The sequence below is a fragment of the Rhinatrema bivittatum genome, chromosome 6 (assembly GCF_901001135.1).
Source record: "Rhinatrema bivittatum chromosome 6, aRhiBiv1.1, whole genome shotgun sequence".
NCBI classification, from domain to species: Eukaryota; Metazoa; Chordata; class Amphibia; order Gymnophiona; family Rhinatrematidae; genus Rhinatrema; species Rhinatrema bivittatum.
Genome location: NC_042620.1, coordinates 19,710,631 through 19,736,663, shown reverse-complemented (window position 1 = coordinate 19,736,663; position 26,033 = coordinate 19,710,631). Strand labels below are relative to the sequence as shown.

The 26,033-nt window shown below is 43.3% G+C and overlaps 1 protein-coding gene across 2 annotated transcripts in view; it reads right to left on the bottom strand.

Annotated features, from left to right (window-relative positions):
• Positions 1 to 2,560: 2,560 nt before the first annotated feature.
• MAP3K2 (mitogen-activated protein kinase kinase kinase 2) overlaps positions 2,561 to 26,033 on the bottom strand; it is a 222,912-nt gene continuing 199,439 nt past the window's right edge. For both annotated transcript variants that reach the window (XM_029605132.1, XM_029605131.1), the window contains 3 exons: positions 17,422 to 17,551; positions 5,413 to 5,590; positions 2,561 to 4,982 (listed from right to left, as the gene is read on the bottom strand). In XM_029605132.1, the coding sequence (XP_029460992.1) occupies positions 4,757 to 4,982; positions 5,413 to 5,590; positions 17,422 to 17,551 (534 nt within the window). In that variant the 3' untranslated portion in view covers positions 2,561 to 4,756. The remainder of the gene's footprint in view (positions 4,983 to 5,412; positions 5,591 to 17,421; positions 17,552 to 26,033) is intronic.

Genomic DNA, 26,033 nt, shown 5'->3' with positions numbered 1-26,033 from the left:
TGGGCGGAGTTGCTGCTTTCTCTGCAAAGGGGTCTCAGCTGTTTTAGCCCGCCGCAGATTATAATCATCCACTTGGGCGGGAATGACTGGGGCAAAATGTCGGGCCGCAGATTCATTGGCATGGTGCGTAGGGACCTGGTGACGGTTTCCTGTTTGTTCCCTGCTGCTGTAATCTGCTGGTCCGATATAATTCCAAGGCCTGCTTTGATCATGAAGAAGGTTTGGCGCCGTTGTCGTGCCAAGGCAAATCAGCAGATTGGCTCTTGGTTGGCTAGTATGGGGGGGCTTTTCATATTCACCATGATTGGTCTTGGGACCTCGAAGTGGGGCTGTTTAGGAGGATGGGGTCCATTTATCCTTTTTAGGCTTGGATCTCTTTTTGAATGCGCTGCAAGAGGCCTTGGAATACATACTGAGTGGGGATCCTGGCCGTATATTTGGGGGTCGCGGGTAATTCTTACCCGCGCCTGTGGCAGGTAGCCTGAGCCGATTGGGGGAGCTTGCGGTGGTTAAAATTGTCTGACTTGACAGGGGTCAGGTCAGTGATTCCTAACAGAACAACTGGGCGCAGTTATTGCTGGTACGACTCCTTGCTGGGGCGGTGGCAGGGGTCGACTTGGTCAGCTCCTTGCTGGGCGGTGGCGGGGGTTGTGGGGGGGGCGTTCCAACGATGTGACTACATACAGGCTGGAATAGCCTGGGAGTGCCCGTCTTGCTGGGTGATGGCGGGTGGGTGGGGGAGGGGGAATCTGTTGTTATGATGAACTGGCTCGGGCCCTTGGATGTTAATAAAAGCTGCGACCTGTTTGATCCCCAATCTGGTGTTGTGTGTATTTATTTTTTGTAAAGGGTCGGGCGTGGGCAGAAGCGTCAGTCCTTGCTACCCATATTACAGATTGGCTTTATGGCTCCTTATCTACCATCTAACCATGTAATGCCCTAATCAGAAAGAGAAAATGAAACCATATTTAGTTAATCCAGTGCTCAATTCTGGATCAGTTCTATTGATTTCAAACACAGACCTCTCTTTACCAGGTTTCACTTTTATATTGTCTTCATTCACTGAACTATTCATGCTAGCAATAAACAGATTCATTTTCCACACTAAATAAAGAATTGACTTCAGACCCAGTATTCATTACTCCTGAAATAGCTGGCATAGTAAAAGCATTTCTTTAGGAATGATAAAAAGTCTCTTTTTAAAGTCTTCCTGTTCTGAGCAGCTGAAAGCGGGCTACTACTCCCTCCTCCACTGATTTCCTTCTGATGTTCATCTAAACTAATTCCTGACAGCAGTTGTACATTTTCTGAGCTCTTGCTCCATCCAGTCCCTGATTATTTTGCCATCAGCTCGCTGGAGTCACAGTTTTCCTCTTATGCCACAAGGATGTGGAAAAGGAAGCTTTTACAGCAGCTTGCTAAAAGGAGGGATGCCAGGATTCAAATCCTGCTCCTCCTGCTGATATTCCTTGTGATCTTGGGCATGTAATTTCACCCTCCACTGCCCCAGGTACAAACTTAGGGCCTGGTTTACTATGCATTTTTCCCATAGACAGAACAGGAGAAAGGCTTTAGTAAATCAGGCCCTTAAGATTGCAAGACCTTTGGGGTAGGGACCTACCAATTGCACCTGCATTTGTAACTCACCAGGAGTAATGACATTTAAAATCCAAACCCACTACTACCACTCTTAGACATGGGGATCCCCCGGTCTCTAATGTACATCTCTGCAGCAAGAGAGGAGCTATAATGATGGCTCCTAGGAAGCAAGACAAGATCTCAGCTGGAAAACAGATTGATTGGAGAAATGTAAAAATGTATAGTCTCCCCCACATACAATTTGAGGAATAAGCTCTCTTTAAAACCATCAACCCTTCTGGAGTGCCAGGAAGTCGAATTTTACTTTCAAACTATCAAGTCATGTCATTCTGAACATCGAGTAAGATACTATACTTCCAAAGTGAGAGGATGAGTTGAGTGGGGGGGAAATACAATTCTGTATCCAATTCTTGTGGTGGTTCTATTGTCAAACTATCAAGCAGTTAAAATTCTAGGCAGGTTAACATTGCGAAGTCTATTCCCAGGCCACAGCAGTCTCACTGCATTCTTGCCCTCTCTCCCAGAGATTCCAGTCACACTGACATAGCTTACAGTCTGACCCCCCCTTCCTAGCTTACTTCTGTGTTCTTCTTCCTTAAGATAACCGGTAACTTGCAACATTTAATTGCATAGAAACACAGCAAATAAATGGTTAATAACAACAGTAATATCAGCAGAAGAGTGAACGAGCGTCTTGCACTGTTAATTACTGCTCTTAATTTAACAGCCAATTTAAAGGGTTTTCAGAAATAGCTGTCTATAAAGGAAGAAGCAAAACGGTTCATGAAATCCATAACCAAATTTAGCAGCTACATAACATTAAACTCCACATACCTCACATTAGCCTGCACAAAGGGAACATTGCAACCAGTCAAGGATCATTATGTGCAACTTTTCTGCAAGTCAAACAAACAAGCCATTTTATGGGATAAACTATAAAACATACCTAGAAACGATGGAAGCAAGTTTCAGCTTTTATCGGCACCAAATAAATTTTCCATGGAAGATTAAGTGCAGTTAACAAAACAGTATAAAATGGCAATTAAAAAAAGCACAAGCCTTTATCAAGATAGGGAGTAAAGAAAACAATACAACAATATAAACTGGCCTCATTTCTATGCTACCCCAACTGAGGATCAGCTAAATGAAAGGCAGCTATTTTCTGCTCCTTTTCCATATTGAAATACTACAGTTTCTTTTCACAAATCTGTCAAGAAATATATTTACAGGAAGAGTTACTTTTAAATAATCACATTTTTTTTTGACCTGGCAGTGTCCTCTCCTGCTTCTTTGGGCTTTCAGCATCATGGGAACCAGGGCTGGGATCTGGTGCCAAGAGCCTCCACTCGCAACTACCTGAGAATTTTTGCGCTATCCCCTCCCAACTTACATTTAAAGTCCAGTGCCACTGTGGTGCCACTTCTTCCAGAGTCCTGCAATCATAGGCTCAGAATCCAACCACCAGGAGTCGCAATTATGCATGAGCACAACTCCCTCTGCTGACCAGGCAAGTGGAAGACAACTTGGGGATTGAGAACTAGGGACCTAATGCAAAGCACTTATCAAATGAGCCACCAGGTCAGCCTTCAATGATCACTTTAACCAGCTGTAAATACTCCCCCCTCTTCATACTAAAAATGTCCAGACTGGGGCTGGCCAGAAGGATCAGCACCCAGGAGATCCAGGCTCAGCTTCTTGGACTGAATGGGGCTAGGGATGCTGCAGAGAAAACGCTTACATCCCTTATGCGGAGGCTGCCCCAGTCACTGTGCTGTGTCTGGATCTGTCACTGTGAAGGCTCACCTGGACAGGAGGAGACTAAACGCGGGGAAGGATCCTCAGATAGCCTCGTGTCACCGTAACCCCACTTGAGTAGGACTTCCAGATAAACAAACAAACAAAAAACTGCCCTTTCTTCCAATAACCTGTGTGCAACATTTTCAACTTCTGCATTTTCTCCCCTGCTTTTTGGTATTTTTTTTCAATCTGCTCTACATCTAGGATTTCAGGGGGCCTACTCATTAAATGACATATACTCCAAATAAGTACATTATTTAAAAAAAAAAAAAAATAATAATAATAATAATAATGTTTCTTCTCTCACTAAGTGTTACCAAAGTTTTGCTTATGATGCACCAATGTGATCTGAGCTGGGGGGTTTTTTCATGCTTTTTCATATCGTTAAAAGTTACAGCAACAATCAAGCTCAGACTTCAAACAATTTTCTGCCAAGAAGAACCCACCAGTACCCACTGGGAAGTGCTACCAAGTACCACATCCGCCAAGCCTTTATACAACAAGCAAGAAATGGCAAACCACCCCAACTAGAGAAGCAGCAAAGGATCTTTAGAAACCAACACATTCTTTTTCAATCTCAAGAGAAAGAAAAAAAAAGCAGTGAAACAGCAGAGAGCTGCTCCCTCAACGTATCGCACGAAGGGCAGAAAAGTGCTCCCAGTGAAAGAAGCAAGTCAGGTGCTTCCGATTATTATAGGCTCTTTGAGATACTGTCAAGACGTTAGTGCATAGTATAACTGAAGAGAGATGTGGGAAAGGCAAAAATCTTCTTAGCCAGGGGGGGGGTATCTCCCACTCGAAGGCTGCTGCTGCTTAAAGCCAATAAAGGACTCCAAGCAGCTTCCCCGTCCCCCCCACCGAAAAAAACGAGAGAAGGCGAGTGTTTCTTTACTGGCCTCCCCGTAAGTACAGAGCTCGCCCTGCTGGTTACCCAAGCTGAAAAACAAACACACAGGAAATGGGAGAGAAATGGAAAAAAGCTCGGTGGCTGCAATGCTGAGACAGTGGCCCTCTACATAAGAAATGCTACTGTTGATGGCTATCAGAATTCAATGGTGATGAAAAACATAGCACAGTCCCCAAGTACCTTTAGGACAATTTGTCATTAACTAGGAATGAATATGTACTAAAGTGCTTTAACTGAACCGCATCAGTACCTTGTAAAAAATGTAGAATCTTTGTGGAAAAAAGGTCCTCATTATACATAAAAAACAATTTAGAATAATCATTACAATCAAAATGAAACCAAGAATCAAGAGAAATAACACGTTTTCCCTCTTGTCTTTGTTTTCCTTTAAAAAAAAGTGCAGTCACATAGAAAATAAATGCAGCAGACATGAGCCAAGTTCGAGGCAGGAGGCTAGTGATAGTGCACAAACATGTGCCTTAGCAGTTCTTCTGCAGAGGGGCGCAATTTGGCCTCGACAAAAATGCGCTTCAGGAAATCCCGCGAATGGTCCGAGACGTGGGCTGGCAGCTGGGGGCTGGTGGGTTGTGTGGCTATTTTAAAGATGGCAGCCATGGCTTCAAATTCTGCCCACGGAGGTTTCTCAGTCAGCATTTCCACCACTGTACACGCCACGCTCCTAAAACAAGAGACCTTATGTGAGTACCCTCAGTACAGAGAGACGGCAGCACTTCCCAACAGTTTCACAGGGCAAATGAGCAAGTTCCTGGCAGTATTTTCTGACAGCTTACGTTTTGTATTGATACTCTTCATGCTTACTGGATTATGTATCTACTAAAGAAAAAAAAAAAAAAGCAGCTGGAATATCAGTGTCAGCAGGCATTGGCCAGACTGCCGCATATTTCAGATCCAGATTTCCCAGATACTTGAATGAGATATGTCTTCAAGACACAAAAAAAGCTTGCAAAATGTTCCATGATTCTCGGGACATCATCTGTAGCATTTCCTGGTGCAGCCTTCTTGCTTCGAAAAGTTTCACGGATATTCTGAAACTACCAAGAGTTTAAGTTATTTGCAGAAGGATTTTAAAGCTAAATTTTCAGACTTACCAGATATCTGCTTTTCTGCCATAACCTTCGCCACTGATTACTTCAGGGCTCATCCAGTATGGAGTTCCTGTGACAGACTTCATTCCTGTACCGGAGAGACAGATTGTTTGGAGACGTTTACTGGCACCAAAATCTCCCAACTTCACATTACCTGCTGAATCCCGAAGAATATTTGCTCCTAAAAAAAAAAGAAAAGAAAAGTGTCTTAGTATTATTATTTTTTTTAATTATTTTAAAACAGTTGTTACCCACCCTTTCTAAAGTTCAGGGCGGGGAACAATGAATATACATAATCAGTACAAAAACAAATCAACAAACAAGGTGATACAAAATATTACTATCATGGCATCAATCATGTGACAGGTGAGAGGAGGACATATCAGGAATTAGCTCAATTGTCTGACATATTAGATGAGCTGCACAAGGGTAAGTAGCATAGAGTTCTAGTAGCTGTACTGGTCCAAAACAAAACTGAAGTCTTTAAAAAACATCATAAAAATGTATAAAAGGATCAAGAAAAAGTTGTTGCATTACATGAGTTTTTAGATCTCACAGGCTGTACATTTGAAGGAGAGGTCTGTAAGACCTTGAAAATTAATGGACTGCTATCTTTTTTGTTGGTCCTTTAAAAGATCTCTACTAAAAAAAAAAAGCAAGTTTACTTACCTGTAAACGAGTTTCTCCATAGACAGCAGGATGAAACTGGCCATAACACATGGCCTGGTATCATTTCATAGCACTGACAAAAACCAGCTCTCAGAACTCAGCAGGAGGCCTTCCCAAGAGACTTCAACAGGGCTCATATTACAGTTTTAGCTAAACCAGGGTTTAGCTACCGTCATCATATTTCCCCGTTGGATTGTGATCTGAAGATTCTTGCGAAAATCTTAGCTAATAGGATGAGTTTGGTTTTTCCATCAATTACTTTGACAAACCAAACAGGTTTTGTAAGGGTCAGGACAGTTGGAACTCATATTGTAAAATTAATACACGTAACTTCCATGACTCTGTGTAAGGTTAAACAGTGCTCAGCGTTGGCCATAGGCTTTGATTCTGATAAAGCCTTTGATCACATATCCTGGCAATATATGTTTTCAGTGCTCCAATGATTTAGTTTCAAGGGAAACACTGTGAAACATATTTCCTTATTGTACACACAACCGGACTTCGACCATTATAGCTAATGGATTTAAATCTACAGAATTTTCAATCAACAGGGGAGTATGTCAAGCTTTCTCTCTATTGACCCCTTACTGAGGAAAATTGACATAGACAGCATTCAGGGTTTTGGTACGGTGAATTATATATTTAAGGTGGCAGCCTTCACTGATGTGTTGATTTTTCTTACAAAGCCAAAAGAGTCCCTGGGAAAAGTGTTAGACCTTCAGCAGCATTTGGGCAGTTTGCAGGGTTAAAGATTAATCAGGATAAATCTGAGGCCCTTGGCATTTTTATTTATTTATTTTAAATTTTTATATACCGACATTCGATCTCATTCAAGATATCACACCGGTTTACATTCAGGTACTGTAGGTATTTCTCTATCCCCAGAGGGCTTACAATCTAAGTTTGTATCTGAGGCAATGGAGGGTAAAGTGACTTGCCCAAGGTCACAAGGAGCAACAGCAGGACTTGAACCCTGGTCTCCTGGTTCATAGTCCACTGCTCTAACCACTAGGCTATTCCTCCTCCTTCCCATTTCTGGGAATATGAAAGGAACTTGGGGAGAGGGATTCCTGCTCAGATAGGTCGAAGGAGAAATGAGTTATATGGGAATTAGGATTCCTACTAATGTTGGGTGATTATATTCTGCAAACATTAACCCTTTATTGAAGACTGGCAAAATCCTTATCTTATTGTCTTTGTCCCTAACAGGTAAGATACAGTTAATGAAAATGATGGAGATTCCAAAATGGCTCCATCTAGTGCAAATGTTACCCATTTGGCTCTCTCGGAAAGATCTTAAAGAAATTAAATCGCCTTTTTAGAAATTTTCTTTGGAATGGAAGGAATGCCCTTAGATTTATTGATGCAGCCTTCAGCTAATGGAGGCCTGAACTGTCCAAACTTGCAAAGACATAATTTAGCCTGTATGTTAAGACACACTGCAGACTGGTTATTTGAATCTTCTCATTTCTCTCCCAGGGATTATTTACAGAGCTGGTATGGCTGAATCTCTCTGACTGCTTTATTTAAAAAATGGACCGGGGGGGAAACGAAACTGAGATCCCATTTATTAGTGGATTCATGCAGAAAGGCCTGGATGTTGTTGTACAAACTATTTCATCATAAGAGCAGGTTATCACCACTTACAGATATTTGTGGGAATCCACAATTCCCCCTAGGTCTTAACAACCCATTATTCAAAGCTGGTATAAGAAAGGTCTCAAGAGTACCAACAAATTTTTATTGGGGATACCAATGTTCTATATAGTTTTTAAGAGCTACGCAATAAATTTTCCTTACCAAAGGCAGATTTTTATGCTCATCTTCAACTGTGGCATTATATGCTGGATCATTTTAAGACTCCTCAGGAGCTAGTTACTAATAGAGCAATGAGAGAGATCTTTCTAGAGGACACAGCAAAGAGACCTTCTGTGGCCCATTATAAAAGAGCATTAAGTAATATAAAGATTTCAGAAGACCTCATAGAACCATATACCAAATGGTGCAGGTGGCCAAACTTCTTATTGTGGAAGCAGGACTTCAAATACTGCTTCACTCACATTCTTGCTGTCACAGAGAATGTCTTACTAAGAGAAACTTAATTCAAATTTCTTCATCAATTTTATTTTGCACAAAATAGGGCTTTTAAAATTAAGATCAGTTCTTCGGCCAATTGCCTTAAGTGTAGTATGGAGCTAGGATACATTCATCCATGGGTTTTGGACCTGCTCTAAAATTCAAAAATTTTGGGATGAAGTAAGGAAACTGTGTTCCAATTTGTTTAAGGTGTCTTTATCAAATGACCTGAATATATAAATGTTGTTCAGAATATATAATGAAGAGATTTTAAAGTTAGATCCTGGTAGAAAGCTGTTTATAGATAAAGCAAGTTTAATAGCAAAGAAAGTGATACTGGCAAACTGGATAGGAAAAGATGACCCAAAACTGGCAAACTGGCATTTGAGAATGGTTACATTTCTTACTTTTGAATACCTTACAGCAAAGACACTCTCAACCAAAAAATATACTGATACATTGGATATGTGGCAGCTTTTTCTGAACCCTTTATCTCCTATTGTAAGGAACAGAACTTGTGAAATTCTATAGGGTGGCCCATGGAAACGTAGCCTGCTTCCCGGCACTGGTATTGGAGGCGGGCCACTTTTCCCTGTATTTCATAATTGGCGCATTTCATAATTGGCGTATTTCATAATACTTTACCCTGTATTTCATAATTGGCGCATCAGGCTTACTATGGTTACATAATGGAGTCTTTTGCTCCAAATATGTTTGATTTTGGTTTGGACACTGATTCTGTCCTTGGCTCTGTTTGACACAGAGGAGCATCCATGCTTGGGAATTGACATTGAAATTGAACTTCGTCTGTACTGGGGAAGGGAAGGGGGGAAGAGGGAGGAAATATCAGGAAACAATGAGGCTAAAAGTATTTTTCCTTTTTTCTGTATGCATGTTATCATTGATTCTGATTGTTCTTTTATATCCTGTGCCATGGATATTTGATTGATATGTTTGTGACTCATTGTTTCAGAAATTTAATAAATAAGTTTGGGGGGGACGGGGGACTTTTAAACCTGGTAACCGGATTCTTGTACTTATGTACTGAGGTGCTCTGCTTAGACAAGGAAAAGGCCTTAGCAGGCCATATCGAAGAGGTGCTCTAAGTTACTGAAACAAATGGCGCATTAGTTTGTGACGGGGCTCCATGAGGGATCTTCCGCACTATGAATGACTATGGCACCTGTGCTGAAGAGGCAACCTCCTGCCTTGGAGTTAAGGACAGTTCCGCTCTGGTGGTGTCCCAATCCCAAAAGGAGAGAACTTTGCATGGGATCCCTCAGACACACTTCTCTGTACCTGTGATGGGTCTGAGAACTAGCATCACGGAGGTGGGGGCGGGGAGAAGGATCCTGACTTGCTTCTTGCACCTAGAGTCTGTCGATGCCTTGCTCCAAGAAAAGGGGCATCTCCCGTTGGACTCTCTCATGTTGTGGCTCTGGGGTTTTACCCAGTGGTGCCTTCCACAGAGCCTCCATCTTTCAGGTACAGTAGTGTTGCATGCTCAGTGACATCCTATCACAACTATAACAGCTGGAGGCATCCTGATTCAGGCCCAAGAAGCAATAGCAGACAGAAAGTGTGTCTGTAATGGGCATCCAATGTCCACAAATGCAGGCCTTAAAACCAGTGACCACAATCTTCATGGCCTTGGACTTTTCCATTCTTCTTCCGCTTTCTTTTTATTTTAGAACTGAAAAGTTCCTTGAGAGGTTGCAGAGGTGGCTGTAAAAACTAAAAAGATGCAACGAGGCAGAATTAAGTCAAAGAAACAAAATTTTAAAAAGAGATTGGGAACATGTCTGTGCAGTACCTCCAAGAAAGACTGGGGCTCATAAGGCAGTATGCCCATGTGGGAACTCTTGCACATGCTCAGTATGACTTTTATTGAGCACGTGTCAGCACCATCAGATGACGTCATCCCATGTATTATGGTTGATTCATCTCTGCTTGTCGATGGAGAACTCCAAGGTTAAGTAGTATACACAGGATTTTTATCCTTTTTGAAATTTCATGTGATCTATGTGATTGCTACTATATTTTTTAAACAGTTCACTGTAATTAAGGGCAGCAAAATGGAAATTTATCTGTCATAATGTGGATAAGTGCAAGGTGATGCATATAGGGAAAAATAACCCATGCTATAATTACACAATGTTGGGTTCCATATTAGGTGCTACAACCCAAGAAAGAGATCTAGGTGTCATAGTGGACAACACATTGAAATCGTCGGTGCAGTGTGCTGCGGCAGTCAAAAAAGCAAACAGAATGTTGGGAATTATTAGAAAAGGAATGATGAATAAAACGGAAAATGTCATAATGCCTCTGTATCGCTCCATGGTGAGACCGCACCTTGAATACTGTGTACAATTCTGGTCGCCGCATCTCAAAAAAGATATAATTGCGATGGAGAAGGTACAGAGAAGGGCTACCAAAATGATAAGGGGAATGGAACAACTCCCCTACGAGGAAAGACTAAAGAGGTTAGGACTTTTCAGCTTGGAGAAGAGACGACTGAGGGGGGATATGATAGAGGTGTTTAAAATCATGAGAGGTCTAGAACGGGTAGATGTGAATCGGTTATTTACTCTTTCGGATAGTAGAAAGACTAGGGGGCACTCCATGAAGTTAGCATTGGGCACATTTAAAACTAATTGGAGAAAGTTCTTTTTTACTCAACGCACAATTAAACTCTGGAATTTGTTGCCAGAGAATGTGGTTCGTGCAGTTAGTATAGCTGTGTTTAAAAAAGGATTGGATAAGTTCTTGGAGGAGAAGTCCATTACCTGCTATTAAGTTCACTTAGAGAATAGCCACTGCCATTAGCAATGGTTACATGGAATAGACTTAGTTTTTGGGTACTTGCCAGGTTCTTGTGGCCTGGATTGGCCACTGTTGGAAACAGGATGCTGGGCTTGATGGACCCTTGGTCTGACCCAGTATGGCATTTTCTTATGTTCTTATTCATTTTAGGGATAACAAAATCATACATTTTTATTTCTTGGTTTTCATTAATTACTATGATTTGGGTTTTAGGCAGACATTAGTAATTTGTAAGGCTTGCCACCATAAAATGCATTCTTCTAGAATCCCTGGATGTGAAAGAGCTGTGAAAAATGATTTCAGTTCAATAAAATATCCATGGCTTTGTTGCTGTTGAGTCTTTGTATGCGTATTATTTGCCTATGTTCTTAATGAAGCTTAAGTTTCAAAAGAAATTATTTCAAATTCCAAATATATAGGAAATCAGCAACAGGAAGAGGCAGAGTGCTCCTTCCATGCTTCGTTGTACTAGCTTGGAACAGAAGGGGCATTCACCAAGTACTCTGGAGTACTGAGCTGCAAAAACTTAATATCATCCAGCCTTGATATCTTGCTGCTTTACAAATTAAACAGTATAATCTGAGCCATCTTCTTAAATTAAACAGAATTTTAGCCCAATATCCTGTCTTCTAATGGATATAATGCTCAATACAGCAGACGCTATCATGAAGAAAACAATTTGTCAACACCAGCATAAAGAATGCGCATGTTGATATCTGAAGTTTAAATGGTACATACAGAAATAATCTGTGGCTTCAATACATATAGCCGATGCACTGAGATGTCTTCTGTAGTGTCTTAGTGAGTTACCTGACAGGTCTAATTTATGGGTCCTGATAAGGGGTTGTCTCACGTCACGCTTGATTGGACGAAAGAGGTGACTAGGATAAGGGACTTCATATGCCAGGCAGAAACTTCAAACTTATTCAGGCTTTGGCTTGTACTTCATCACAGTTATATCTCAATTCATGTGTTCAGGGCATCAGAGGAGTACGTTTTTAGAGTCGGACAAATCGTTGCTCTACACTCACATCAAGGCGGGCACCAACACTATGATGAAGATAAAGTAATAAAGTAAAGGAAATGAACAGCAGCCTGAGAACAAACAGGAGCCTAAAACTCCTCACAATTTCATTTGGAAAAAGAATAAGGTTTTTAGTTTGGTAGTAGAACGTGTTGAGGATCAGCTCAACATGTTCAGAGGGGCTCTCTGCCTGTGCCTCCACTGCTCTCCAACTTCACCTGGAGAGCCTGTGACTCTGCAATTTGGATTTGGATATCTTCTACCACTTACCAAGCATTTTCCTCCCGCACTCCTGTGCTGAACCGGCTTGTCCGGCCATGCCCCCACTGTGACGTCATCCTAGGGTGACCGACATGGCGTTGCGAGCCGGGCATCGCGTGACGAAGGAGCGCGAAAAAGGGGCCTGCCCCTTTGTTTTCGCCCCTTCGTTTTTCCCCCTTGAATTTTACTGGGACCTCTCCTCGAACCTCTCTCTCCTTTTTACTACCATGGAAATCCCTATCATTACTGGGAAGGGTAATTATGGCCCCCGATCTTAGGAACAAAAAATAATCTTGCCCAAAAATCTAAATCTTACCACCAGGCTTCATTGGTATCCATTGTACCTGCACTAATTACTGCTTTAGCTATTAAATCGGTATCTTGCATGTTTTGCAATGCTCAATCAGTTAGGAAAAAAATTCCAGTACTGTCTGATTTACTGCAGACAAAGAAACCAGATCTTTTCTTACTGACGGAATCCTGGCTAACAGACTCAGATACAGTTACCATAAATAATCTGTGACCTACTGGTTACTCTATTTTCTCAGAGCCTAGGCCATGCCATAGAGGAGGTGGTTTACTGGCCATTATAAAATCCTCATTAAATCCGATAAAAAAAAACAACTTATTGCGACAGCTCCTTATGAATTTTTACTCATAACTACCGATGTTTTAAATGTCTGTACTATTTATTGCCCTCCAGGAGTTCTTTATTCAGACTTATCTAGCTTTTAAGAAATAATCTCTTCATTGCCTGTAGATTTATCAAAAAACATTCTAGTTGGAGACTTCAATTTACACATTGGGGTAGATTTTAAAAGAAGCGCGATCAGCCTACTTTTGCTTGCGCATCAGACTCAAGCAAAAGTACGCTGGATTTTAGTAGATACGCGCGGAGCCGCGCGTATCCACTAAAATCCCTGGATCGGCGCGCGCAAGGCTATTGATTTTGTATAGCCGGCGCGCGCCGAGCCGCGCTGCCTAACCCGTTTCCTCCAAGGCCGCTCCGAAATCGGAGCGGCCTCGGAGGGAACTTTCCTTTGCCCTCCCCTCACCTTCCCCTCCCTTCCCCTACCTAACCCACCCGCCCGGCCCTGTCTAAACCATCCCCTTACCTTTGTCGGGGGATTTACGCCTCCCGGAGGGAGACTTAAATCCCCGCGCGCCAGCGGGCCTCCTGCGCGCCGGGCCGCGACCTGGGGGCGGGTACGGAGGGCGCGGCCACGCCCCCGGACCGCCCCGGGCCGTAGCCACGCCCCCGTACCCGCCCCCAAAACGCTCCCGACACGCCCCCGAAACGCCGCGACGACCGGGCCCGCCCCCGACACGCCCCCGACACGCCCCCCTCCGAAAACCCCGGGACGTACGCGAGTCCCGGGGTCTGCGCGCGCCGGTAGGCCTATGTAAAATAGACTTACCGGCGCGCAGGGCCCTGCTCGCGTAAATCCGGGCGGATTTACGCGAGCAGGGCTCTTAAAATCCGCCCCATTATTATTAATCCACCTCCCCTGGTGGAAACCTTTCTAGACGCCATGACAGGCTTGGGTTGGGAACAGTTAATCCAAGAACCCACCCACATCCGAGGACATACCCTAGACCTCGCTTTTTTCTTTTTAATCCCTCCTTTGGGTCACCTGCTCCAGGGAAAACTATCATCAATCCAATACTTTGGTCTGATCACTATCTGATTCTTTTTATGTTAAATCTAATAAACTTTAATCCCTTGACAAAAAGTAAATCAATAATTCCTAGACTTAAATTTGTTTCTACAGACTCTTTTATAGAAGCAGTCTTGCAAAATTTGCCTTCATTTCCAGCTACAAATATTAATGACACGTTCTCTAAATGGAATTCTTCAATTATCGAAGTGTTTGATGCTATAGCCCCATTAAACAAGATTTCTCAAAATAAAACCAAATCAAATACTCCCTGGTATATGAAATCCCTTCATAGTTTTAAGATCTTACTAAGAAGTAAAGAACGTCTATGGCAATGTAAAAAAAACCTCTGAAGCAAAAAATACATAATACTGTACTTTGCAACAATACAACAAAAAATTAAATTTAGCAAAAAAAAGTTATTTTGCTAAGAAAATCTCAATGGCGCATGGTAATCCAAATGTTCTTTTTAACATTGTAAGATCGCTAACTGCAATGACCAACACAAATTCTACAACTTATGACACTTCTACTTGTAATAAAATCGCAAAACATTTTAAAAAAAAAGTCAATAATATATCCAGTGAATTCAAACATTTACCATATCCTACCTTCAATAATAGGGCTTATATCTGTAAATGGTCAGACTTTACTCCAGTATCAGAAACTACCATTCAATCTGTGATTCAGAAACAGAATACTTCAAATTTGCCTCTAAATCCATGTTCTGGCTCCACTTTTAAATCTTTAGGGTCTCATGCCAGCTCTTTTTTGTGTGCTTTAGTTAATCAATCTCTTGAATCAGGGCTTTTCCCTGACAGTTTGAAACAAACTTCTATTCTTCCAATATTGAAAAATAAAACTAAAGATTTTACCGATCTAAGTACTCTTAGACCAATTGCTTCCTTATCACCACTAGCTAAACTGATTGAATGTGTAGTTCTTCATCAATTATCAGATTTTCTAACAGATCATGACATTTTCCATACATGTCAACATGGTTTCCGTAAAGAACACTCCCTCCACAGAGACTCTGCTACTTGCTTCTTTTGATACCTTACTTTGAGGTTTTGCTGCAAATATGGATTATATCATTGTTTTTTTTAGATATCTCCGCGGCATTCGATATCCTAGATCATCAAATCCTCTTAACAGGTCTACAAGCCATAAGTATCTCTGAAACAGTACTACAATGATTCTCTTCATTTCTTTCCGACCGTACACAACAGATTAATATAGGTAATCATTCTTCAAATCAATACACTATTTCATCCCTCAAGGTTCTTCTTTATCGCCCATTTTGTTTAATATTTACTTGCTCCCTGTGTCATATTCTTTCATCGTTAAATCTTCAATTTAAAATATACGCCGATGATATTCAGTTTTTGGTCCCATTCAACAACTCCTGGTCTTCTACTCTATCTTTGGTCTCATTGTACTTTAAATCCATTAACACCTGGCTTTCACATAAACGCTTAAAATTAAATACATCAAAAACTGAACTGGTTTATCTTACTTCTATTTCTAGTTCTATGATTGGTCCCCCATCCCACCTCTCCTTAAATGGAGTTTCTGTCCCCATAACAAAATATATTTACCAACCTGGGAGTTGTAATTAACTCAGACTTATCAATGATTCAACATATTTCATCAGTCACAAAAAAATCGTTTTACAAACTTCAATTACTAAAAAGACTTCGCCCATTATTGCTCCAACATGATTTTCGAACTGTCCTTCAATCCTTAGTGTTTTCGGGTCTCGACTACTGCAATGCACTTTACTTGGGTTTACCTGAGTCCACTCTCCGTCCACTTCAACTGGTACAGAATGCCGCTGCGCACATCTTAACAGGTATCCCCCCCCCCCAAGAATCACATATCTCCAATTCTTCAATCTTTTCATTGGCTCCCCATAAAATTCAGAATTCAATACAAAATTTTAACAATAATTCATTCACTCATATATAATCCCTCTTCCACCTGGATATGCTCCAACCTTCGTATTTACAAACTGACTAGACACTTAAGATCCCTGTTTAAGAACCTTCTGGAAATTCCTTTAATTCGGCTAGCTAGATTAGATATTACTAGAAAACGAGCATTTTCATTCACAGGTCCATCCCTTTGGAACTCCATACCCAACTCTCTCCGTCAAATATCAAACAGACCACAATTTAAAACATTTCTAAAAACATATCTCTTTCAGATAGCATTTAAAATGCCAACAACAGAACAATCATAAAGAAAATAAAAAGTGCCTCTTTACCTCCAAAAAATATGTAACTCTTGCGGTTCTTTTCGGCAGTAGCTCTTTTACTGTTGTTTTTTAAATTTAAATATTTTTATATATTTGTTTATATTAATCAGTTTTTGTAATTTTTTTTCAATTTCATTTTATAATTTATATTTATTCTTTATTTTTATTACTGTAAACTGTTTTGATCAAATTATATTTGTAAAGGCGGTATATAAACATTTTTAAATAAATAAAACAGGGCCATTGCATTACATGAGGAACTGCACAGAACCACACAACAGAAGTAATTCCATAATGGAGTACTCTGCTACAAGTTAATACTAATGTGTCATCCTTCAATTAAAGCATCAGATTTTAACAAGTTAAGCCTTTAAATAAAGTGTAATAAGTGTGCTCTGCACCTTCCTATACTAAAGGATAACCACACAAATATAACAGAATATTGCATTTCCTTTCTCCTCTATTATATCTTCTCCAGCATGGGCCAACTAGAGAGTCACTTTTATTCTTGGCTTAAATCCTGAGAGATGCATCATGTGACTGTCCCGAATCACCTTTTATATCATTCCCAATTTGCTTTCTGCCTACTATAATTTGCTGTCTGCCTTCTATAATCACCCCTGTTATAGTTTTAATAACTTGCTGTTTGCCTGTTATAATTCCCATGTCATAGTTTTAAATACCTCTCCCCTCACCCCCCTGTTCAAACTTATTCTTTGTAAAGCTCTGCTACGCTGCATTACTAGTTCTATGGAAACCGATATGATGTCCCTAACGAATGTCGGTATATAGAAATGTTAAATAAATAAATAAATAAGAAAATAAGATGTGCAGTTCAAAATAAAATCAAATACTTGATACATATTTTTATGTTAACCTTCCCACACTAAAATACTTGCCTTCTTTCTTCACAAAACATTTTTAGTTATGAAATGTAAAATTACATAAACAAGTGTTACATTTGCTATTCTAGAAATAGATGGAAAAGGTGGTGCGCATGCGCACACACACACACACACACACACACACACACACACACACACACACACACACATGCTTAACATATCTCAACACACATCCTAGATAATGAAAACACAAAGAAATATTTATAAGCTTGGGGCTTAACCGAGCTTAGAAATCTTTCTTAAAGCTCAAACAAGAAAAGTAGAAAAGTCAAACCTGGCATTTTGGAGGAACACGAGAGAGGTGGAAGGGTTGTCGAGAGATTACAATAGCTCGCTTACCTTTAATATCTCGATGTACGATCATATTACTGTGCAAATAGAGAACTCCCTCCAGGATCTGCCGGGTGTATTTGCGGGTTACATTCTCAGTAAGTGCGCCATATGCTTTCAACTGGTCCTTTATGGAGCCCTACACAGAAACAGAAAAACTATTAGATACTGTAAGAAAGCTTAAAGAAGAAATGCTCTGCAATTATTAAACACATTAGAAAAGTATCTTCTACTTCAGTTTATAAGGTAGAAGCTGGACTTTAATAACTAAAAACCTAAGTTCTTCCCTGGCACTACCCTCCGTTAACGTATATTATTGGCCTAATTTTCAAAGCCATGTGTGTGTGAAAACATGTTTTTATGCAAATAAATGGCTGTTATAAAATAGGCTTGGGCTCACTATATGTAAAAGAACAGGTGTAACCAGATTTCGTACATATTTTTATGCAAACCGGGGAAAAGTGCTCTTGTAGGGAGACTTGCACTACCATGCATACTTTTTTATTTTATAAAGTAGCACTTAGTTCTGCATAGGGAGAATAATTTTACAAGTGTGTACATTTGGGAGTACTTTTTACATGTAGACTTTACCCCAGATTTTCAAAGCAAACTTATTGGGTAATTGGCTTGATATACAGGGTCTATTCTTCCATTAGGCAAATTAGGTGGTAGCCTAGGGTGCCAAAATTTGCAGAAAGGGGAAAGTGTAAAACCTCCAGATGCTGCTTGTTGTTTATTATTTCCCCAATTTCTATTCCGCTGATTCACCAATTTCAGCAGATTACAGTCAACATACACAGTAAAATAAAGCATAACAAAACCTTATGCAACACAAAACATAATCATGCCAAAACAACTAAAAAGCAACATTGCTCTACATCTCTTGGGGAATAAAAAAAAACATAGATTAACAAGATTGAGCAATATTCACTCTGTGAAGGCCAGGGAAAAGTTCTTCTTAAACTGAAAAAGACAGGGGCGGTTCTATAATGAGGCAGGGTGAAGAGGCAGGGTGAAGTGGCTGCTTCAGGTGGCAGAATTGAGGCAGCAAAAAATGCTTCTCTCAGAATGCCGCTGTGGCTTCCGCTTTACACTGCCTGCCCCTACCACAACTGCCAACCCAGGCTGGTAGCGGCTGAAGAGAGCAGTGACACTGCGGGCCACAGCTAGAAGAGGAGTGATGCTGCAGGCTGCCGCCAGCAGCAACTGAGGAATATGGGCTGCCGCTGGAGGCCAGGCCGGTGGCAGCTGAAGAATGGAGTGTCACTGTGAGCAGGCTGGCAGCAGCTGAAGGGAAGAGGGACGCTGCTACGTGCCGTCACCAGAGGCCAGGCCGGCGCCAGCTGAAGAGTGGGGGGACGCTGCGGGCAGCCTAGAGTTGCCTGAAGAGAGGAGGGTTGCTGCTGCTAGATTTGAGGTTGGGATGTAGCGCGTGTGTATATGCATATGAAAGAAGGAGGGTGTATATGGAAGAAGGAGAGAAGTGAATGAGCGTATGTGTGTGTATGCATATATGGCTGTGTGTGAAAAAGGAGAGGGGCTGGGGCCAAAGGGGGCAGGGCGAGAGGAGTACTCTCTCATCCCTCGCCTCAGGCAGCAGACTGCCTTGAGCTGCCCCTGGAGAAAGATCACTTTCTGCCCTAATAGCTGCAGGCAGGCTGTTCCAAAGAGGAGGGCCTGCAATAAAAAAAAGATCCGCTAGCGAGAGGTTGCTGCTAACCGGGCAAGGGAGAGCGATGGAATCTCAACTAAATGCTTTGCTGAGGAACGGAGGCAGTGGGTGGAGCAGTCTCTGCCTTTAGAAGACACAATGGCTGGAGGGGCCAGAGCACGGAGAGCTTTAAACATCAAAAGGAGGACTTTAAGCTTCACCCGCCAGTCTATCGGAAACCAGCAAAGGCTAGCTAGAGTTGAAGAAATATGGTCACACATTCTGGTACCTGAAACGAGACACGTTGCAGAATTCTGAATAGGTTGGAGTACCTGTAAATAGGTATCAAGGAGCTATCGCCCAAGAATAGAGCATTGCAGTTTCCTAGTAAAGACAGAATAAATGACCGAGTTACAGTCTGAAAATCTGATTGAGATAAGGAGGGCTTTAAACAACGCAGTAACCGCAGCTTGTAGTAAAATGACTGGGTTAGAGAATCAATTAAGGGATTGCATGGAAAGAGAGGAGTCTATTAACACCCCCAAGTCATGAGCCTTTGATTAAATAGGTATAACATGCCATTAAACAGAAACTTTACGGGCATTAACCATTTCAGTCGTGGATAACAGGACTATTTCAGTTTTCTTGATATTAGGGCAAGCATGTTATAGGACAGTCACGCCTTAATCCTAAATAAACAGGTCGCTAATTTCTTTACTGCAGATTCCAATGTGGTAGAATCCAGAAAAGAGAAATGGATGTCATCTGTGAACAACTCGTACGAAACATCCAAACGGGAAGGAACAAAACAAAGAGGCCAGATAGATAGTGAACAAGGTTGGAGATAGTGAGGAATCCTGTGGGACACCTGTAGCTAAAGGGTATAAAGCAGAAACAGCATTACCAATTGTGACCCTAGATCGATCTGAGAGGAAAGAGGAAAACCAACACAGTATAGTAGAGGAAATACCTAAAGCTTCCAGACACTCAAATAAAATCTTATGGTTGAGCCCGTTAAAACGGGCGAGATGTTTGTGGCATGTCAGTCAGAGCACTCTGGTCCGCACAGGCTCGGCACATCGGTCCGTGCATTCGGGGCACGTTGGTCAGAGCTCAAATATCTATACTGATGGTTGAGCATGTCAAAAACTGACAACAGGTCTAACAAAACCAGGAAATATTTAACCCCTCATGTCAAATCCCAGATGAATGGTACCAAAGCTTGTAAGCAGCAATGATTCTTTGCCATGAAAAGCCCGGAACCCAAATTGGGCCTCATCCAGAAAGTTGTTGTCCTCTAGGTATTCTTGTAGCTGGCCTAAGAATTTTCTCAATGACCTTAGTTAAGAGTGGTAAGGAAGAAATACAGTGTTAGTTTAGCAAATATGAAAGGACAGGATTAGCCTATTTAAGTAGAGGATATACTGTTGCCTCTTTCAGTGGAGCTAGAAGTAAGCCTTCAGTAAGCGAGACATTGGAAAGCTTAGTAACAAAAGGACTAATATCTGCATACATAACCTTAATCAATGCTGAAGAACAAGCATTAAAAACACAAATTGTCTTTCAGCTTGCTCAGAATAGAGATCACTTCGTTTCATGTTGTGAGGGTGAATGCTTGCCAAACATGAGAGACAGGGTATGGAGGGAAAGAGATACCAGGCAAATCTGGCATAAGAGACTTAACTGCAGAGGCTGTCTTTTCCAAGAAAGAAGATGCAAAGGAGTCACACAAGGCCTACGAGGCTGTTAAAGAATTTTTAACTGGAGGCACTATCAAAGCATGAACTACCCTAAGCACTATCCACTTTTAAGGCACAGCACAAGAGTGAAAATAGTGGATGCTGGGGTAGATGTGGGGGATGAAGACAGAGGAAGCTGGGTGGGTGAGGGAGGTGTGGAGAGAGAGAGAGGGCTGGGTAGATGAGGATGGGGTGGAGAGAGAGAGGATTCTGATCAGGTAGAAGGTAGGGCTAGAGGATGCTCGGTATTGTAAAAAGAGGACAAGGAGATTGTAGATATTGCTTTGCTGAGCAGGGAGAAGAGTAAAAGGAGGATTCTAGAGGAGAGATGCTGGACAGGGGAAAAAGACATGCTAGGCACTGGAGGGGGACAAAGGAAGGGGGATGCAGACCTTGGCAGAGAGTGAGAGTGGATGCTGAGTGGAGCAAGAGAGGGATGCTGTGTCTCAGCTGCCACAAGCAGGTGTGTAAGGGGGAGAGTACAAGATTGAAGGATCGCCTAATAGCCTTGTACTGACCCTGCTGGTATGCGCAGATTAACTCATACAAAGTTACTCCTGCTCTTCAGATGCCATAACTTGTATGGGTTAACGTGAAATATTTCAGCTGTTACTCTGAAGTACAACTTTTGTAATCAGGGGCACTATAAAATAATTTCAGATCACCACCTGTACAATAAAAAATAATTGTATTCAGTTGCTTCTATGTGGCTCAAGAGTAATGGAGAAATTACTTACCTGATAATTTCATTTTCCTTAGCATAGACAGATGGACTCAGGACCAATGGGTTATGTGCTCTTCTGCTAGCAGATGGGAGACGGAGTCAGACTTGAAAGCTGACGTCACCCTAGATATACCCCATGCAGTGACCTCAGCTCCTCAGTATCCTCCTCGAAAAGCCATTGTGAATATATATCTTTGCATAAACAACTTGATTAAACTTCTTAAACTTGATTAAACTGATTCAACTGGTTTCAAAAACCGGAGACCGCCAGTGCACTCAACTAAGTTAATGCCGACACCAGACTAACTGCGGATGTCTTGACCTAGGGGGTAGGCAACGGCTTACCCGTATTTGTTTAGTCTCGAGGTTTGCTTTCCAGGGTCCTCCTTCTCTGGGGCAGCCATGGGCAGGATGCTGAGCCCATCTGTTTACACTAAGGAAAACGAAATTATCAGTTAAGTAATTTCTCCATTTCCTAGCGTGTAGCCAGATAGACTCAGGACCAGTGGGATGAACAAAAGCTACTCCCGGACAGGGTTGGAGGCTGCCCGTGGCCCACTTAGTACTGCCCTTACGAAGGCTGCGTCTTCTCAGGCCTGAACATCCAGGCGGTAGAACCTGGAGAAGGTGTGTAGGGAGGACCACATCGCCGCCTGACAGATCTCGGCGGGCGATAGCAGCTTGGTTTCTGCCCAAGATACTGCCTGGGCCCTAGTAGAATGAGCCTTAACCTGCAGTGGTAAAGGCTTTCCTGCCTCTATGTAAGCTACTTTGATTACTTCCTTGATCCAGCGGGCTATGGTTGCCCGCAAGGCCGCGTCTCCTTATTTCTTCCCGCTGCAAAGAACGAACAGGCGATCCATTTTGCGCACCGGTTCCGATCTTTCCAGGTATCGCACTAGGAGTCTGCCAATATTTAGATGGTGAAGAAGGCAGGAGTCTTCCGAGTCCTTATGTTCATCCAGAGACGGTAGGGAGATGGCCTGGTTCAAATAAAACTCGGAAACCACTTTCGGTAGGAAGGAGGGGACGGTGCACAGCTGTATGGTTCCAGGGGTGAACCTAAGGAATAGTTCCCGACAGGATAGTGCCTGTAGTTCGGAGATGTGACGAGCTGATCATATTGCCACCAGGAATACAGTCTTCAGTGTTAAGAGGCGTAGTGAAGGAAGCCTCTGCTAGGAAGTCTAATACCAGATTGAGGTCCCATAGGGGCACTGGCCACTTTAGGGGTGGCTGAAGTTGCTTAACCCCTTTTAGGAAACGGGTCAAATCCGGATGAGCTGATAGACAGATACTGCTCACTTCGGCTCTGAAGCAGGAGAGGGCAGCTACTTGGACCTTGAGGGAGTTGAGTGACAACCCCTTCTTCATGCCGTCCTGTAGAAACTCCAGAATCTTGGCCGTCCATGGGAGTATCTCGCGGTCCTCGCACCAGGCTTCAAATATTCTCCAGATCCATATGTATGCCAGGGATGTTGAGAACTTGCGCGCGCGGAGCAGGGTGTCAATCACGGGCTTTGAGTAACTGTGCTTCTTCAGGCGAGTCCTCTCAAGGGCCAGACCATACAAGAGAATTGAGATGGATTTTCATGAAGAATCGGGCCCTGCTGGAGAAGGTCCCCATGTGGAGGTAGGCACAGAGGGCTCCCCGCAAGGAGTCTTTGCATGTCTGTGTACCATGGGCGTCTTGGCCAATCTGGGGCCACTAGTAGAACTAGTCCCCTGTGGTGTTCTTTCTTGCGGATGACCTTGCCCAGTAGTGGCAGATGTACAGTAAGTCTTCCTCTGGCAAAGACTGGACGAGAGCATCGATCCCTTGGGAGTGTGGCTCTCGTCTGCAGCTGAAGAACCTGGGGACTTGGGTACTGAGATAGGTGGCCAGTAGGTCCATGGCTGGGAGGCCCCAGCGATTTACTATCAATTGGAAGGCTGTGGTTGACAGTGTCCATTCCCCCGGGTCCAGGCTCTCTCTACTGAGGAAGTCTGCTGAGACATTGTCTTTTCCTGCGATGTGGGAGGCCAAGATACCTTGTAGGTTTATCTCTGCCCATGCCATGAAAGGATCTATCTCCAGAGACACCTGCTGGCTCCTGGTTCCTGGTGGTTGAAGTAGGCAACCATTGTAGCGCTGTCCAACATTATTCGAATTGCTTTGCCTCGGAGTCTGTGGCTGAATTGCAAGCACGCTAGTCTGATTGCTTGAGCTTCTAGACGGTTTATGTTCCATCCCGTCTCTTCCTTGCTCCATTGTCCCAGGGCCATCAGTTCCTGACAGTGGGCTCCCCACCCTCGCAGGCTCACATCCGTGGTGAGCAAGATCCAGTTCGGTGGGGATAGTCTTACTCTGCTTAGGTGGTCTTCCTGTAGCCACCACTGAAGCTGAGAATGTATCTCTGCTGGTAGTTGAATGCAAATTGAATAATCCTGGGACAGTGGGTTCCAGCGTGACGGTAAGGAGCACTGGAGCATTCGCATGTGGGCCTTTGCCCATGAGACGACCTCCAGGGTTGATGCCATGAGGCCGAGGACTTGAAGATAGTCCCATACCTTGGGGCGTGCATTGGTCATTAATCGTCGTAATTGTTCCATCAGCTTCCTTCTCCTCGGGGGAGAGAGGAAGACTTTGTTCTGTTTGGTGTCGAAACGGGCCCCCAGGTACTCCAGAGACAGTGCTGCAGACAGCTCTTGCCCGTGTTCACTACCCAACCAAGCTCCTGCAGTAGGTTCTTGACTCTGCTTGTCACCTGCCGGCTCTCTTTCGAAGACTGCTCTGTTCAGCCAGTCGTCCAGGTAATGGTGTACCAAGATCCCTTCCTTCCTCACTGTTGTCGCCATGACCACCATAATTTTGGAGAATGTCCTGGGGGTAGTTGCTAGGCCAAAGGGAAGCGCTCTGAACTGGTAATGGTGACCCAGTATCGCAAAGCGTAGAAAACGCTGGTGATCTTGATGGACTAGAATGTGAAGGTAGGCTTTGGAGAGGTCCAGGGAGGTTAGGAACTCTCCTGGTTGTACTGCCATTATTACGGAGTGAATAGTCTCCATGTAGAAGTGTAGTATCTGTAGATGATGGTTGACGTTCTTGAGATCCAAGATGGGTCGGAATGATCCTTCCTTCTTGGGAACGATAAAATAGATGGAATAGCGCCCCGTATTTTATTGGGGCTTAGGAACCGGAGTTATTGCCTTCAGACTGAGTCTTGTCAGAGTGGCTTCCACTGCCAGTCTCTTAGTGTGGGAGTGGCAGGGTGACATCATAAATTTGTCCCGAGGGATGCTGCAGAACTCCAGAGAGTAACCTTCTCGAATGATGTTTAGTACCCATTTGTCTGACGTGATCTCGACCCATCTTTGGTAGAAGAGGGAAAGTCGACCCCCTATTTCCTCTTCCTGTGGATGGGTCGGCCCATTCTCATTGGGGAGCACGGCTGGAGCCTGCCCCTGGGCCTGTTCCTCTCTTTGTCTGTCAGTTCCGAAAGGGCTGGGACCTTCCTGAGGGACGAGATGCCTGGAACTGCGAGTTCCTGTAGGGTCTAAAAGCATTGCGAGCCTCTGCCCCTGGTTCTTCTGGGGGAGGGGTGCTGGGATCTTTTACCCCTGTCTTTCGGTAGCCGAGGCACTGGAGATTCGCCCCACTTGCTGGCTAACTTCTCCAATTCACTTCTGAATAAGAGAGATCCTTTAAAGGGCATTCTTGTGAGATTCGCTTTAGAGGTCGCGTCAGCAGACCAATTCCGCAGCCATAGTTGTCTTCTGGCTGCCACTACCGAGGCTACTTCTCTGGCTGAGGTATGCACTAGATCTGAGCTTGCGTCAGTCAGGAAGGTTGCTGCAGGTTCCCTTGTCTCACCGGTATACGTTCCGGAGTTATTTGCCTCTCTCGAGAGGAGCAAGCAGGAACGTGCCACCAGTGCGCAGCAGGAAGCAATCTGCAGTGTCATTGCTGTTGCGTCAAAGGCCTGTTTAAGAATGGATTCCAATCGTCTATCCTGAGTATCCTTCAATGCAGCCCCTCCTTAAACGGGAATGGCTGTTCGCTTTAAGACGGCACAGACCATGGCGTCTCCTTTTGGAAAATGCAGGCATTCCTTGGTATCTGGTTCCAGAGGGTATAAGGCTTCCAAAGCCCAACCTCCTTTAAAGCTGGCCTCCGGGGCACCCCAATCCAGGTCAATCAGTTCCTGGATGGCTTCCATCATTGGGAAGTAGCATGAGGATTTACGAAGGGACACCAAGATGGTGTAGTGTGTAGTTGTACGTGAGGCTGTGCGTGTAGTTCTGTGCACGGAGTGCGCTCAATTGTGCGCGCGGTGTGAGTGGCTATGCACGCATCTGTATTGGATGCGCACAAGTTAGGCACATCGGCCGTCCGGCCTGCCCCGCATGTACCCCTGGTTGAGAAGGGAAGATGGCGCCAACACACCCCGCACGTAAGATGGCGCCCCCCGAGGGTCTCCACATGTGTGGACCCTTGCACCAGATCGGAGCCTAGCCCAACCAAAGC